The sequence below is a fragment of the Hemicordylus capensis genome, chromosome 2 (genome assembly GCF_027244095.1).
Source record: "Hemicordylus capensis ecotype Gifberg chromosome 2, rHemCap1.1.pri, whole genome shotgun sequence".
Classification (NCBI taxonomy): Eukaryota; Metazoa; Chordata; class Lepidosauria; order Squamata; family Cordylidae; genus Hemicordylus; species Hemicordylus capensis.
The window spans coordinates 390,910,962-390,926,670 of NC_069658.1; the positions used below are offsets into that span (position 1 = coordinate 390,910,962).

Sequence of the window (15,709 nt, forward strand, 5' to 3'; positions counted from 1 at the left end):
CATGCGTACATCCCAACACTTTAAGTTGCAAAGACTACCCTGTCTGGAGTCACTGCATTATTTGGGAGAGGCAGGACCCAGAGCAAGGACCCAGCTGAAGCTCTCAAGTTTGAGGTTTTGGTGAGCAAAGGTGCTCCTTGAGGTAACAAGTACCAAGCCATTTAAGGTGTTACATGTAAGCACCATTCAGTGTATTCTCATTTTTTTCATCTGTGAAATGAGTTTTGTTCTGGGTGGCAGTATCGCAGTGTGTGCACATGCATTCAGAGTGGGACCTTCCTGATTTAACCTGAGCAGACATCAGTTCAAGGTATTGGGGCCAGTGTAAGTGCATACATGTGCCCCAATACATTGAACAGCCCAGAAATAAATAGGGGAGTGGGGGCGTAATGGTAAAGTAATGGGATGATTCTATAGCTGAATTTCAAAACACTTCTAGTGTAGCCCCACAAAGCATGTAACAATAGTATCTTGATGTGTAACCAAGGCAGGGTGATCCAATTCTTTTGGCTCCAGCAAAAAGCACATACAGTGCACCAGCTGAAGTTGAGCATAAACATACCTTACTACCACTTGGGATGTCCAGAAACAAAGCTAGATTTCAAAAGCATTCTTAATTGCAAATCTGGTCTCTGGAGTGCTAACTTATTCAGAAGTTATTCTTCAATTGTGGAGTAGCTTTCCTATTGACGAGCAGTACCTGTCTTGTTGAGATTTTGTTTGCATGCCCACAGCCAGGTCAGGACTTCAGCTGCTTCCATAGGATCAAGCTGGAAAAGGTAGTTGTATATTGAGCACAGCCCAAACTTCTGGGTGACTTCTCTCAGCAGTTTTATGTAGGTATTAAACAGGAAAACATTGAGGAGATGCAACCCTGAGGGCCATGACAGGTTAACTGGTCTCAAAGCCATAATCGTCCACACCTTTGCCCTCCATCCTCATCTGAAACTTGTCCTAAAATATTGCTTTGAATATCACTTTATGAATCTCACAAAGTGTGTTCTAAACAACCAACGTGATTAAGAACATATTACCAGATTGTCAGAACATTTGCCTTGCTCATACTTGACAAAACATGTAAGGGGGATTGTTTTTTTATTTTAAAACACATGAAATAGAGTCTTTTCTTAAAACTGTCCCAGAATTTAGCTTGGTTGCTTTATGTGTAATGATAACCATTTCAATAGTGTGCCTTCCTGGAAGAGAAGAGCCGGCTAGTTGCTCCTTGTTGGCATCAAATGACTGCAAGGGCACAGATGTGCTTTCCATATCCCACTTGTAAAGTAATCCTTCAATAGACCAGTCAGCACTGAAAGAGAGTAATCATTTGTTATAACTCGCAACCTAAGCTTATATAGTCAAAATCTGTGTTTTGTGACTGGCTTCTCAGTAACACTAGCTCCTTTCAGACATTTTGGAAGAAGCCCCACTTCTGGTTTCAGCTCAGAAAGCGAATAGGAAGTCCTGCCCCAGAGCTGTCACTCATTCCCTCTCTTCAGCCACTCATGGAATCATGAAATGGATTGCCAGGAACTCTAGGACCAACAAACGGAAGTACTTTTTCACACAATGCATAATCAACTTGTGGAATTCTCTGCCACAAGATGTGATGACAGCCAACAACTTAGATGGCTTTAAGAGGGGTTTGGATAATTTCATGGAGGAAGGATCTATCAATGGCTACTAGTCGGAGGGCTACAGGCCACCTCCAGCCTCAAAGACAGGATGCCTCTGAGTACCAGTTGCAGGGGTGTAACAGCAGGAGAGAGGGCATGCCCTCAACTCCTGCCTGTGGCTTCCAGCAGCATCTGGTGGGCCACTGTGCGAAACAGGATGCTGGACTAGATGCTGATCCAGCAGGGCTGTTGTTATGGAGTGGCAGAAATTATGCTGAATTCTTACCCACTTTTGAAGTTGTAACCATGAGCAAGGTTTCTTTCAAAATAGCTGAATGGGGCTTTTAAGATGACAGATTTCTGAATGATACCTTGTAGCAAAAATAGTGTGCCTTAAAACCAAAGATGGAGCAGTAGGCACTTTAAAGAGTATGCTTAAGGTGCCACAAGCCCTGCTGCAATGTTGTACTGCAAGAAAGGGACTTGGCCCAGATCTGCAGTCTGATTAAAACAAGTTTCAAATGTCAGAACAGAACACATATTTTGGTGCAACCATACCTTCTGACTTGATAAGTAGTCCAGAACTGAACACGTCGCTTCTTTTCCATTAAGTAGTACACTATGCTTATAACATCTTCAAAGTCTGTGTAAAATAATGCAGATTCATAAGCTCTTATTGCAATGTTGACATATGAGTGTCTGCTTTGAAATCTAATAATCACACAAAGGGTAATCATCTTATAAACATTAACGCTTAGTGAGCCCTGCCATTTTTAAATGCCTATTAACATTTTTCATACTTTTGTCTTTTTGCTATGCTTTAGCATAAATATGTGATTACTGTATTCTAATAATAAGTAGTATGCTTATTAGTGGAATTGCAGCCCACTCTATCAGAAGGGCTTATTTAAATCAATTTCCTGGAAATTCCAGGGGTTGCTTTTTTTAAAAGTCCTACTACTTATTTTGCTTATGGATGCTGTTTGATTATGCAGAATTCTTGAGTTTACTGATAGCTGCATCTTTGCCTTTGTGGAAGAGTCAGAGTTGAAAACCAACATACTGCTGTCCAGTCAAAATGTCAGCCGGAGGGTAAGAGACAGAACATAAAATGTGCTGCTGCTGTTCTTTCCCTCTCTCTCTCTCTCATCACCACAATTTCCCCTAGACAGCTGTAGTGCTGGGGCTGCATAGCCTTTGCTGCCCTTAATTTTAAAAAAATCAAAAATAAAAATCATACAACAGTAAGGTATTGCTGCAGGACTTAGAGGCATACTCAGCTTCTAAATTTGTAAACACACAACACACCATCCCCATCTCCCACCAAAAGTACTAGTTCTGTCACTCCCACCTATTAATTCATAGCAGGCACTGTCTGGAGTTGTTATATACCAATCATGTTTTGTATCCCTAAGAGAGGCAGTTGCTTCTGAATATGGTTCATAGGGGAGGGGACAGCTCAGCTATGAAGCATGTGCTTTGCAAGCAGAAGATTTCAAACCCGGTCCTTGGCAGCAGAACTTGGAAAGATCTGTGTCTGGTTAGATTAGACAGAATCTAATCACACTAGATTAGATAGCCACTGTTACTTAGAAACAACAATACTAATGATGTAAGGCAGCCAATGAGTCTTGAAAATAGATTAGAAGTCAAGGTGGAATCTATTGTGTACATATGGAAAAGGTAATTGAAATTTGCTAGATTCTTATGAGTGCTCTGGAAGTTAAAATAGTCCCATTTCATTTCAAAATGATTAATCCTAGTTTGGATGTTGTAGTATCAATACATTTGTAAACACAGCCATTTCTGCCAAATTCCAGAGCTTCTAGAGTTCTTCTATTACCATTGGTAAATTTGATGGAAATTGATCTACAACCTTTTTGATACAGGAAAACCCCATTATCCACGGGGGTTCCATTCCACTGGGGGGTGGGGGCCACGGATAGCGAAACAGCAGTTAATGGGGCAATGGGAGTTGGGGGGTTAGGTTCCTGGGGCAGCAAATAAAGGGACAAAGAGGATTGAAAGGGGTGGGGGAGTGCCCTACTGTGTGTACCCAGCTGACCAGTAATGCCCCCCAAAAGTCCAAAATCACATGTTTTTCTATGAAAAATGCCACAAAATGGCTCCTGCCCTCAAAATAGAAGGTCATTTCCTGGAGGTCATTTCTATCCATCCCCAACCCATCGGAGGTCCTCGGAGGTCATTTCCATCACTCCCCATCATTTCCTCGGAGGTCATTTCCATCTATCCCCAACCCATGAGTCTTAACCATTTAGTTGCCAGATTCCCCCACCCCCCGCCCCTTATGAGATCGGGCGGCAATTACCCGACTGCGGAAACACGAAACCGCAGAGGCCAGGTCCACGATTAACAAGGTTTGCTTGTATTTACAAGTGTCAATAAATTAGATTCTAAGTCCACATCAGATACTTGATTTTTTTGTAGCCTAGCAACAGTACCCAAGGCCTGCTACTATACTTAGTGGAAGCGTATAGACCATTATATTCCTTTTAATTCCCTTTGCTAGTTTCCATATTGCTTGTATTTTACTACACAATCACCTACTATGCACATAATATAAATGAGACCCACATTGCCAACAACATAGATTTATGCTGTAAGCCTCTGAACAAAACAAAAAGAGAGATTAAAATCTCAAAAGAAGGAAATGCATTTTCATCTGTATACATTTAATTTAGGTAACAAACAAGGTAAACAAGGTTGCCGGTTCGAATCCCCACTAGTACTATATCGGGCAGTAGCAATATAGGAAGATGCTGAAAGGCATCATCTCATACTGCGTGGGAGGAGGCAATGGTAAACCCCTCCTGTATTCTACCAAAGAAAACCACAGGGCTCTGTGGGCACCAGGAGTCGACACTGACTCGATGGCACACTTTACTTTTACTTAACCAGTTTAGCTGCTGGAACAATGCAGGAGCAAGTCCTGAAGAATCTTGAACCTGTGGAGCAAAGAATAACTGAGGGAGTTCCTGGCTATCTCTTGTAATCACAGGAAGTAAATTTTGTGCCAAATTTTACACTGCGCTACTTGTACAAGGTGATTCAGAATATGCATAACAGCAGGTAAAATATCACAATGAATTTCAACTAAGCATTTACCTTCTGGTTCAAAAAACACATCAGATGCCAATATAATATCCACCGGAGGTAAATCTAACAGACTGGGTGACATCTGACCCCAGGTAAGTCCTACCACATTCATCCCCGAGAGGTTATTCATCTGGCAGCTTCGACGACAGTTGTCCAAACACTCAGGAAGTTCTGCATTATCTGATAATATAATTTCTGCTCCACATTTTGCTGCCACTATTCCAGGAAGACTCACACCTGCTCCAATCTCAACAGAGAAAAACAAGTTTTATAGCACACCATCTGCAAAACTTAATGCATAAATGAGTTCAAGATTGCAAAATGATCCAGATGATAACATATTAGCGCTTTACTCATAGCCTCTTTCTAGACCATTCACACTCTGATTTCTAAGGTTATTTCAACATAAAAGCTTTTTTAAGGTCTTCAGTCTATAACAATGGTTACATGCTTCATTAAGAAGTGAACTGTGGCAGCAAATATGGGCTAATTTACCTTTGGTCTCAAGCTGCTAATTAGTTTTGTATTTATCCAACAGGAAAACTTGAATGGGGAAGTTTGGATTGGGAATCATTGGTTTCTTCTGGCTTTTTGATTCTCTGCCAGACTTGAAAGAATCTTGAATGCCAGTGATGCAAAAATAGACATCATATGATGGCATCCTAGGCATATTTACTAAATCCCACTGTGTTCAACAGGCCTTACTCCCAGGTAAGTAAGCACTGAATCGCAGCCTTAATATCTTAATATAAGGGTGAGATCATTGAGTGCCTGATTATCCATCTTTGAAATGCTGCTGCTTTTCTAGCTACACTGCAATTACTGCTCAAAAGAGTAGTTCATCCTAAACTAAACACATTTATATCCAAACTGTTAATGAGATGCACACATAAATATGTCTGCATTTGAAGCCTATCTTAACCAAAAGAAATGAAAACTCAGTGCTAAAATATACTCAGTTTTATTTTAAAAGGGTCTCATTTAATAATGTGTGTTTAAAAACCAAAGTGTCATTTTTACCTCCAAGATTCTCTTGCCACAAATTTCTCTTCTGTGAAACCAGACATACTGAGCTAGGACCACAGCACAGGGCCAAACATACATGCCATACTGAGGATCAAGGACCTGGAAAAGGAAGTTCTTGCTGTACAACACAGGAGTACCAGAAGCAGTTTTAACAGGCATACAATACCAATAAATTTTTCAGTTGACAATTTGTCTGACTTTTTTCTACAGGGCTTATTAATTAGATACTAGGCATCTGGTTTAGTCATTTAATATATTTATATCCTGCGTTTCTGCCATCATGGAACTCAAAGCTGAGTCCAAGGGTTCCCAGATATCATCCATGCAGACACTGATCATATCTAAACTTGATTAGATTCAGCAAGGTGTCTGTACCAAATGCCTTTTATCCATGCCCTGAACTTGAACAGTTCAGCTTAAATAATCTATATACAGTGGTCCCTCGACTTACAAACTACTCGACATAAGTATTTTTCGAGTTACAAACAGCAGTTTTAGATCCGGTTTTAGATGCGGTTTTTTCGACTTACAAATTTTTAGATGGGGTTTCCTCGACTTACGAATTTTACATGCGGTTTCCTTGACTTACGAATTTTACATGCGGTTTCCTTGACTTGCCTGCCTGTTTACTGCCTGTTTATTCTTGAAAAGAAATGTTCCTGTGCAGTTTGCAAGCCTTACTGGCGGTCTGGGTCTTTTTTCTAGGCTCCGGAACGCATTAATCCGTTCCCAATGCATTCCTATGGGAAACCGCTTTTCGACTTATGAACTTTTCGACTTACAAATGTGCATTCGGAACGGATTAATTTCGTAAGTAGAGGGACCACTGTATATATATTTCTCCAAGGTGTGCCTGGGGAAAATGCGTCCCGGCAGCCCAGCTGATTGGCTGGGCTGCGGAGGCGCTTGATTGGCTGGCACACCCAGGAGGAGGAGAATGGGCCGGCCCACGCTGGCGGGCCGGTGGTGGCAGCAGACTCTAGCGAGCGAGAGAGGCAGGTGGGGGGGAGACAGAGCGAGCGAAAGAGGCGCGGTGGGGAGAGACAGAGTGAGTGAGAGAGGCGCGGGGGGAGAGACAGCGAGCGAGAGAGGCACGTGGGGGGGAGAGAGAGAGCGAGCGAGAGAGGCGGGGGAGAGACAGAGCGCGCGAGAGAGGCGCGTGGGGAGGGGGAGACAGAGCGAGTGAGAGAGGCGCAGGGAGAGAGACAGAGCGAGCGAGAGAGGCGCGTGGGGGGAGAGACAGAGCGAGCGAGAGAGGCACTGGGGGGGAGAGACAGAGCGAGCGAGAGGCGGGGGAGAGACAGAGCGAGCGAAAAAGGCGCGGTGGGGAGAGACAGAGTGAGTGAGAGAGGCGCGGGGGGAGAGACAGAGCGAGTGAGAGAGGCGCGTGGGGGGGAGAGACAGAGCGAGCGAGAGAGGCACATGGGGGGGGAGACAGCGCGAGCGAGAGAGGCACGGGGGGAGAGACAGAGCGAGTGAGAAAGGCACGGGGGGAGAGACAGAGCGAGTGAGAGAGGCGCGGGGGGGGAGAGACAGCGCGAGCGAGGGGGGGGCAGAGCGAGTGAGAGAGCTGTGGGAGGACTAGCCAAACAAATTCTCCCAACAAACCCCCAAAAGGAAGTGAACTACCGCACAGATGCTCTGTGCGGGTTCAGCTAGTCTATACAACTTCAAACAGTTAACACTAGCAGGGTGCTTTCCAGCTTATACCCTGCAACGGGGTCACTTCATATCTCAGAAGTGTGCTTCCGCACTTCCGCTGATTGGCTGGGCTGCGGAGGCGCTTGATTGGCTGGCACACCCAGGAGGAGGAGAATGGGCCGGCCCACGCTGGCAGGCCGGTGGTGGCAGCAGACTCTAGCGAGTGAGAGAGGCACGTGGGGGGAGAGACAGATCGAGCGAGAGAGGCGCGCGTGGAGGGGGAGACAGATCGAGCGAGAGAGGCGCGCGTGGAGGGGGAGACAGACCGAGCGAGAGAGGCGCGGGGGGAGAGAGCGCGAGCAAGCGAGGCGCGTGGGGGAGAGAGACAGAGCGAGCTAGAGAGGCGCGTGGGGGGGAGAGACAGAGCGAGCGAGAGAGGCGCGGGGGGAGAGAGCGAGAGCGAGAGAGGCGCGGGGGGAGAGAGAGCGAGAGAGGCGCGGGGGAGAGAGAGCGAGAGCGAGAGCGAGAGAGGCGCGGGGGAGAGAGAGCGAGAGCGAGAGAGGCGCGGGGGAGAGAGAGCGAGAGCGAGAGCGAGAGAGGCGCGGGGGAGAGAGAGCGAGAGAGGCGCGGGGGGAGAGAGCGCGAGCAAGAGAGGCGCTGGGGGAGAGAGCGCGAGCGAGAGAGGCGCTGGGGGAGAGAGCGCAAGCGAGAGAGGCGCTGGGGGAGAGAGCGCAAGCGAGAGAGGCGCGGGGGAGAGCGAGCGAGCGAGCGAGGCGTGGGGGGGAGAGCGAGCGAGAGAGGCGCGGGGGAGAGAGAGCGAGAGCGAGAGAGCGCGGGGGAGAGAGAGCGAGAGCGAGAGAGCGCGGGGGAGAGAGAGCGAGAGCGAGAGAGCGCGGGGGAGAGAGAGCGAGAGCGAGAGAGCGCGGGGGAGAGAGAGCGAGAGCGAGAGAGCGCGGGGGAGAGAGAGCGAGAGCGAGAGAGCGCGGGGGAGAGAGAGCAAGAGAGCGCGGGGGAGAGAGGCGCGGGGGGAGAGAGAGGCGCGGGGGAGAGAGACAGCGCGAGCGAGAGAGGCGCGCGGGGGAGAGAAACAGCGCGAGCGAGAGAGGCGCGCGGGGGAGAGAGACAGCGCGAGCGAGAGAGGCGCGCGGGGGAGAGGGGGGGCAGAGCGAGTGAGAGAGCTGTGGGAGGACTAGCCAAACAAATTCTCCCAACAAACCCTAAAAAGGAAGTGAACTACCGCACAGATGCTCTGTGCGGGTTCAGCTAGTCTATACAACTTCAAACAGTTAACACTAGCAGGGTGCTTTCCAGCTTATACCCTGCAACGGGGTCACTTCATATCTCAGAAGTGTGCTTCCGCACTTATTGTGTTGTGACACCGCAGTCCCTATGCAGGCAGCAGGGTGTCGTTCACATTTCCAATGCCTTGTTTCAAATTAATCGCTGCGATATAGAGGTAGGACGTTGTATATCCGGCATAAAAAGGTTGCTGTTTGGGGGAGTTAGTTTCCGCGAGACTGCTCCCCCTGCTGTTTACGTTTCGAATGCAACTTGCCTGAATGGAGGCATTTTGCTACTGTTGAGAAGCTAGACTGGAAAGCGACCAGATGAAGGAGAAAAGTGAGATCAGGCTTATTTTGCCTACAACCAGGTTTTTCCCCTGCTAGGCAGCCATAAAGGGAGTTGCCCTCATTGATTTTGAGTTGCACATCCATAGGTTTAGTGAAGGATATTATTCTACAGCTTTTAAGTCAACCATGCAGTGTCAGTAAAGTTCAGTGAATGAGTTCTGCAAGGTTATACAGTAGTTTTTAGGTGCCATCAAACTATGAACCTACATGCATAACTTTGATGCTAATTATTACAACTTAACAGGGGCGTAACAATAATAGGACAAGGGGAGACAGTTGTCTGGGGGCCCACTGCCTTGAGGGGGGCCCACCAGAGGCATATCTAGAGAAAATAGCGCCTAGGGCAAGCACTGAAATTGCGCCCCTGTCCAAACATCTGACACCCATCTTTCAGATAACTTTGCCATAATAACAGCTGAAAAATACAAGTCAATCTCATTAATCTTTTAATATTTCAAAAACTATTTAGCAGTGGATGTAGCCAGACCAAAAAATGCTGGAAAACTACAAATTCCAGTATGCTGGGGCTCATGAAATACCCAAATACTATGTGGAGGTGTACTTGGAAAACTAAACAGAAGTGCCTGTCTAATTCTCTACTATGCATTGTAGCATCACTATTCCATAATTTTTAAAAATAAATGGAGAATTTGGCTTTTCCCAGATACTCTGAAAATAATTAAAGGATATGCAGAGTAAACTGTGTCACTGCTTGGAATATATTCTAGTATTTCAGAAAGACAATTAAAATAAGAGAAAGAGAGCAAGAAACTCCCAGTGGGCCTTAATAATAAGAAATTCACACAGATTCAAAGACAAACTCACCATTAATAGCCATATTATTAAGACATCACATTTAACTCACTTATCACACGAAGCAAAGGAAGAGCAAATGAATACAATCCTAGCTCATAAGCTTCAGCTCAGTATTCACAAGCCCTGATTCTCTGTACATAGTGCCAATCTGAATATGTGTACAGTGACTTATATTATATTACATTAAAAAAAACACCTGTAGCCCCTTCAGGGGGCTTCCTAAAGGCTGGGGGGGGCGGGTCTTCAAGGGCCCCCCCTCCCCCTGCTGGCCTCTGGGGCCTTGCAGGGACAATTTGAGCATGTTCAGTGGCCATTTAAAAATTTTTTTTAATGGCCTAGGGCCTCACAGAGGCCGTTTGAGCATGCACAGTGGACATTTTGTTTTTGGCGGCCATTTAAAAAATATTTTTAATTTTAAAAAATGGTGCCCCCCTTCAAGTGGCGCCCGGGGCATGTGCCCTGCCTGCCCCACTCTAGATACGCCCCTGCCCCCCCGAGGCAAGTCACATGACTGACTCTCCCTGCCGCACACCCGCCCAGGCTTCCTTCAGTTGTATTCATCCTTCGAAATTGACATGTTAAGACCTGGAGCTACCAGAACAGCATGTCTTTCTCTAGTACCATTAAATGACGTGCATCGTCCACAATTTAACTATTCAGCCTCATTTAAGATTCCTTTACTTCGTGGGCTGAGCTTCAGTGAGGGGGGAGGCATTTTAAAATCTTGTCTCTGGGCCCACTCCAACCCTGCAACTTAATATAACAATACCCAAACACTACAGTGGTAAGCTGATGTAATAACTCCTGGGGTTCCTGTGATCAAAAATGCTCATATTTAGTTCTAGTCATAAGGGACAGGCAGCAGTGTTGAATATCTGCTGTTAAAATGATTTCGTTGTTACTCCTGTTATTCCACCTATAATATTAGATCCTGTAATTCCATTAGAGTTATAGCCAACTTCAAAAGCAGAAAAAAATTATTTTGGATGCTTTCACACAAGCATAAAAAACTATTAGTCATATTGTTCCTTTTTAAGGTGTCAAAAGATTCTTTGCTTCCAACAGGATGTGCTTGCTAAATGAATTCTGTTTAAATGAGAAGAAAGGCTAGTTATAAAACATTTGGGAGCACACACATATACTTTTTATTAGCCGACTTTCCTTAAGGAAAGTAAGCTTATGAGATCACCTGGCATTCTGTGTGTTTACGCATGTATGTGTGTGTCCCTATCAGCTTTGAAATGCCTGTACCAATATGAACCAAATTGGGTACAGTTGTAGGGACATATAGGGGCACCTCAACAGCATCATTTGTGATGATGTCATCCACTCCAATTCAAGGTGGCGGACACATGAACGTTTTAGGCACAAGTGGCCTAACTTGTGAACTGTCTATCCAACTTGAACCAAATTTAGTACAGTTGTAGAGACACTTTGTAACACCTCAATGGCATAGTTTCTGATGATGTCATCCACCCCATTCAAGATGGTGGACACATGAACGATTGAGGCGTAACCAAATTTGCTACAACTGTAGGGACACATAGGGATGGCTCAAGGGTGTAGTTTGTAATTATGTCATCCACCCCAATTCAAGATGGTGGATGGGTGAACGTTTGCGGTGCAAGTGGGAACTGATTTGGACCAAATTCACCCCAATTCAAGATGGAGGGCATGTGAATATTTGAGATGCAAATAAACTGCTTAACCGATTTGGATTGCCTATCGATTGGGATTGACCGATTTAGATGTCTAACTTGTGAAGTGCCTAACCGATTTGGACCAAATTTGGTCCAGTTGTAAGGATAAGGAAAGGAAAGTAGGCAGATTAGTTCTTACCAGAACTTCTTGTTTCGGATGCATCTGGTCACACATTTCCTAACATCTTAAAAGAGTACCTTTCACCTAGTGGTAAATGCAAGTTATTTCTGAAAACACTTGCTGGAGGACCTCACTGAGACATGCACTACATTTCTTTATTTATTATTTATCATATTTATATACTGTCTGATATGTGTATCTCTAGGTGGTGTACACAATTTTAAACAACAAATATAATACAGAGTAAAAACAATTCAAGCAATTTCACAGAATAAAAAAGTTAAAACAATTTCATAGGACAAAAATGATTAAACAGTTTAAAATTAATTTCAGTTAAAAACCTAGGAAAACAGGTGTGTTTTGAGGTTCTTCCTAAAAATAATCAGAGATGGAAATGCTCTTATGTTGACAGGGAGTATATTCCAAAGCCCCGGGGCAACCACAGAGAAGGCGCCACCAAAATTGCTGGTGGCAACCATAACCAGACCTCCCCAGATGATTTTAATAGGGTTCATAAGAAAGACGGTGGTCTCTTAAGTACCCTGGACCCAAGCCACTGAGAGTTTTATAGGTAATGGCCTATAGGTTGATGGTACTGAAAGCCACTGAGAGATCCAAAAGGCTCAGCAGATTCACACTCCCTCTGTCAGTAGCCAACTGGAGATCATCCATCAGGCCAACCAAGGCAGTCTCAACCCCATAGCTCGCTCAAAAGCCAGTTTAAAATGTGTCTAGATAAACTAGATATATACATGTGCAAAAATATTTTAAGCCACTGTAATTGCTAAGTATTGTTTTGTTAATTCTGAGAATGCAGAAGCAACAGAAAGCTGAAGAAAATATGTCTGATATAAGAGATTGAGCCATTTTCATGATCATTCTTGCCGCCAAATGTTGGACAGCAGCGAAGTGGTCCCGATTTCCAGTCTTCTGAATGGTGACAACAACCAGGAAGTGATTGCATGCAAGGGGTCAATCGTGGTTGCTTGGCATGGGCAACTGACACCAGGGATCTTAGATTTGAAGCTGGTTGGCTGATGTCAGTTGGCAGTGCCAAGCAGGGGCGTAACAAGGCTGGAGTGAGCCCAGAGACAAAATTTTAAAATGGGCCCCTCACTGATACACACACACACTTCACAATATATAGCCATGTGACTTGCCTCTGGGGGGGGCCTTGAGGCGTGGGGGCCCCCAGGCAGCCGCCTCCCCTTGCCTAATAGTAGTTATGCCCCTGCTGCCAAGCAAACATAGTTGAGCCCTTGCTTGCATACAACCACTTCCCAGTCATTTTCACCACATAGGTGACCAGGAATTGGGAGTGTGTGCACGCCTCCTCTTCCCTCCGCCACCTGACATTCAGCAGCATAACTACAATTGCCAGATCATGAGAACTGGCCCACTGTCTGCCCCATGTCATTAGTGAAGAACCTGAAGTCACTGACTTGTCCCCCAGGATGTCCGCTTGTGCCTTATTTCAGTGATTTACAAATGATGGATCAGAATGTGTCACTGGATCATGCGAATGTTAGGGAAAAGCCACCCGGCTGCCAGTAGTGAACGCTGGGAGACAGTGAAGTACAAGAGATAAGCAGAGCAATCCTACACATGTTTACTCAGAAGTTCCACTGTGTTTAATGAGACATACTCCCAAATAAATGTGCACAGGATTACACTCTAAGGTGGCCATTACCTGGGGGTAAAACTCATTGGATTCAACAAGGCTTCCAAGCAAACATGCACAGGATTGTGCTGTGATTTAAGTTTTCAGATCAGCCTTTGAAAACAGCACATACAGATCTATTTTAAGACTGCGAGAAGCCAAGGGGCTGAATATGAATATGAACTTCCTACTGCACCCTTTGTAAACGTCTCTTCCTCACCCCTCCCCATCAGTTGTATTGTATGCCAATGTTGATGTGGCTCCCTTCATGTGTGAGGTAATTGCTCTCATTGCCTTCAAAGGGCCTAGAGCCCTGAACTACAATGAAGCTGTATCAGCGTGTCTCCAAGGCAACAAACACAAGACACACCACTTTACTTATTTGCAAGAGAAGGCTCTGACAAATCTTTGGAGAACAGTACTAAAACAATGTTAAAACTGGCTTGCTTCTATCTGCAAACTAAGGCCGTTTTATTTTTAAAACAAAGCTAGACCTCACAAAATTAAAAACCGAAGGGGCTCCCTTCCTACTTAGCATTACCTTAGGACTAAAATGAAAATGATACACGCGATTTTATCCATCATAAAATATATTAAGGATACAGTCCTAAGGATTCTTACTGGGGATTAGTCATCCTTTATCATAGTGGGACTTACTTCTGAGTAAAAATACATAGGATCATTGTACTGAAAGTGCTATTCACGCAAATATCACTAACTAGAACATATTTCCAAGTGATTCGTGAGAAATCTGCTGATATTTCTGGGAAATAACAGTGCATCCCATTTGCCTTATACACAGATGCTGCTCCTTTCCCTTCACTGCATAGTTCCAAATTCTGCTTCCCGTGAGTCAGACTAGACATTGTTCTCTACAAAGAATACCAAATACATAATTTAATAGTTTACCTCGGGAATAAGTATCACCAGCTCTGCATTCAGCGGATCTTCCTCCTCCTGCCCTCCTGCAAATCTGTATTGCCTCACGCTGACTTTGGGTACCTGTTCGCACATCGGAACCCTTCGGGAGAAGCGACTGGTGGTGCACACAACCATGCGACGCTTGGATGCCGGGTGGGTCTGAGATCTGACTGAAGTGCAAGCGGACCATTCACAGTCAAGAACGTGAAACCCGTCTCCCTGCAAACGGTTCAATCATAACCAAGGGGCTGGGGTTAAGGCTCCGGGTGGGAAGCGAGAGCAAGAAAGGGCCGGCTGCTCGTGCCCTGGTAGAGGCACCGTCCCTTCTCCTTACACACCTACCCCCCCCCCCATTTGTGCCCCAGACTCGGGCCGCGCTCCTCAAACTCCCCCGCCGCTGCCAGAATAGCCATGTCGTTCAGCGGCATTATTCCGGAGAACTAGCTTGAGAAAGTGAAATGCAATAGAGTCAAACACACGTCCTCCTCCTGTGGCTCCTTACAGAGGAACAGATATGGTCGCATGCAAACTCTTCCGTGGACGAGAGCTCACTTCATGTGCATGAAGGATTTATTTTAAAAAAACTTTCTGGTTAACTTCAATGGGACCCCCACTTCCAAGAAAACATGCATATTATCGGGCGGCACCTCCCTGGATGTAGTGGGATGATGGGGATCTTAAATAGAGTTTGGCGCGTCTAATTGTAAGCTTATGGTCTGGCTGTAAGTAAGGTGGCCACTTTTGTCTCCAGATATTCCGACGGCGCCTCGGGGAGATTGCCGCGGCATAGTCTTTCAACGTGAGGCCACACACTCCTATGCACGTTTACATGGGACTCTTCCTTCAGAGTAAACATGCATTGGATTGGGTTGCACAGACTCCGTGTGAAACATGGTGTTGGCAATGCACTCTTTGACCTAACCTTGGATCACACTTAACAGCATTGCTAAAACAGGCGAGGATAGTCCTGTAATTTTATTTTTTGTTTATTTGTTTTATTCGATCTCTATACCGCCCTTCCAAAAATGGCTCAGGGCGGTTTACACAGCGAAATAATAAATAAGATGGAACCCTGTCCCCAAAGGGCTCACAATCTAAAAAGAAACATAAGACAGACACCAGAAACAGTCACTGGAGGTACTGTGCTGGGGGTGGATAGGGCCAGTTACTCCCCCCTGCTAAATAAAGAGAGTATCCACGTTAAAAAGGTGCCCCTTTGCTAAGTTAGCAGGGGTTACTAACTTGGCAAAGAGGCACCTTTTAACGTGGTGGTTCGCTTGGTAAGATAGCCTGCCTTTGTTTTGTTTAGAATTGGTAAGAGAGCCTGCCTTTGTTTTTCACATTCCACTGCAACAACGTAGCTCGGATGAGATCAACTTCCCAAAATGGCGGCGGCGAAGTCGCTTCCTCCGCTTCCTCCAACCCTTTCCCTTCCGCCTCTCTTTCCGCTTCTCGAATGG

General features: G+C 45.5%; 1 protein-coding gene across 4 annotated transcripts; it reads right to left on the reverse strand.

Annotated features, from left to right (window-relative positions):
- Positions 1-1,078: 1,078 nt before the first annotated feature.
- Positions 1,079-15,686, reverse strand: METTL23 (methyltransferase like 23). Of its 4 annotated transcripts, none has more exons than XM_053288888.1 (6): positions 15,578-15,686; positions 14,238-14,468; positions 5,754-5,858; positions 4,743-4,980; positions 2,175-2,259; positions 1,079-1,309 (listed from the first exon to the last, which is right to left on the reverse strand). In XM_053288888.1, exons 2-6 carry the CDS (start codon positions 14,382-14,384, stop codon positions 1,096-1,098), a joined length of 789 nt encoding a protein of 262 aa, XP_053144863.1. In that variant the 5' UTR covers positions 14,385-14,468; positions 15,578-15,686; the 3' UTR covers positions 1,079-1,095. The 4 variants fall into 4 exon arrangements, with proteins under 4 accessions (XP_053144863.1, XP_053144864.1, XP_053144866.1 ...); XM_053288889.1 differs by having other exon boundaries at positions 14,238-14,419; positions 15,578-15,671; XM_053288891.1 differs by lacking the exon at positions 15,578-15,686 and adding an exon at positions 11,687-11,752 and having other exon boundaries at positions 14,238-14,365.
- Positions 15,687-15,709: the final 23 nt, after the last annotated feature.

Bases quoted from the DNA above. Each gene is read 5' to 3' on its own strand.
- METTL23 (XM_053288888.1), bottom strand. From the start codon at position 14,384: ATGGTTGTGTGCACCACCAGTCGCTTCTCCCGAAGGGTTCCGATGTGC. The intron at 5,859-14,237 runs GTAAACTATTAA...TTCCTTTTCCAG, and splicing joins TGGTGATACTTATTCCCGAG to GTCCTTGATCCTCAGTATGG. The intron at 1,310-2,174 runs GTATGGTTGCAC...ACTCTCTTTCAG, and splicing joins ACTACTTATCAAGTCAGAAG to TGCTGACTGGTCTATTGAAG.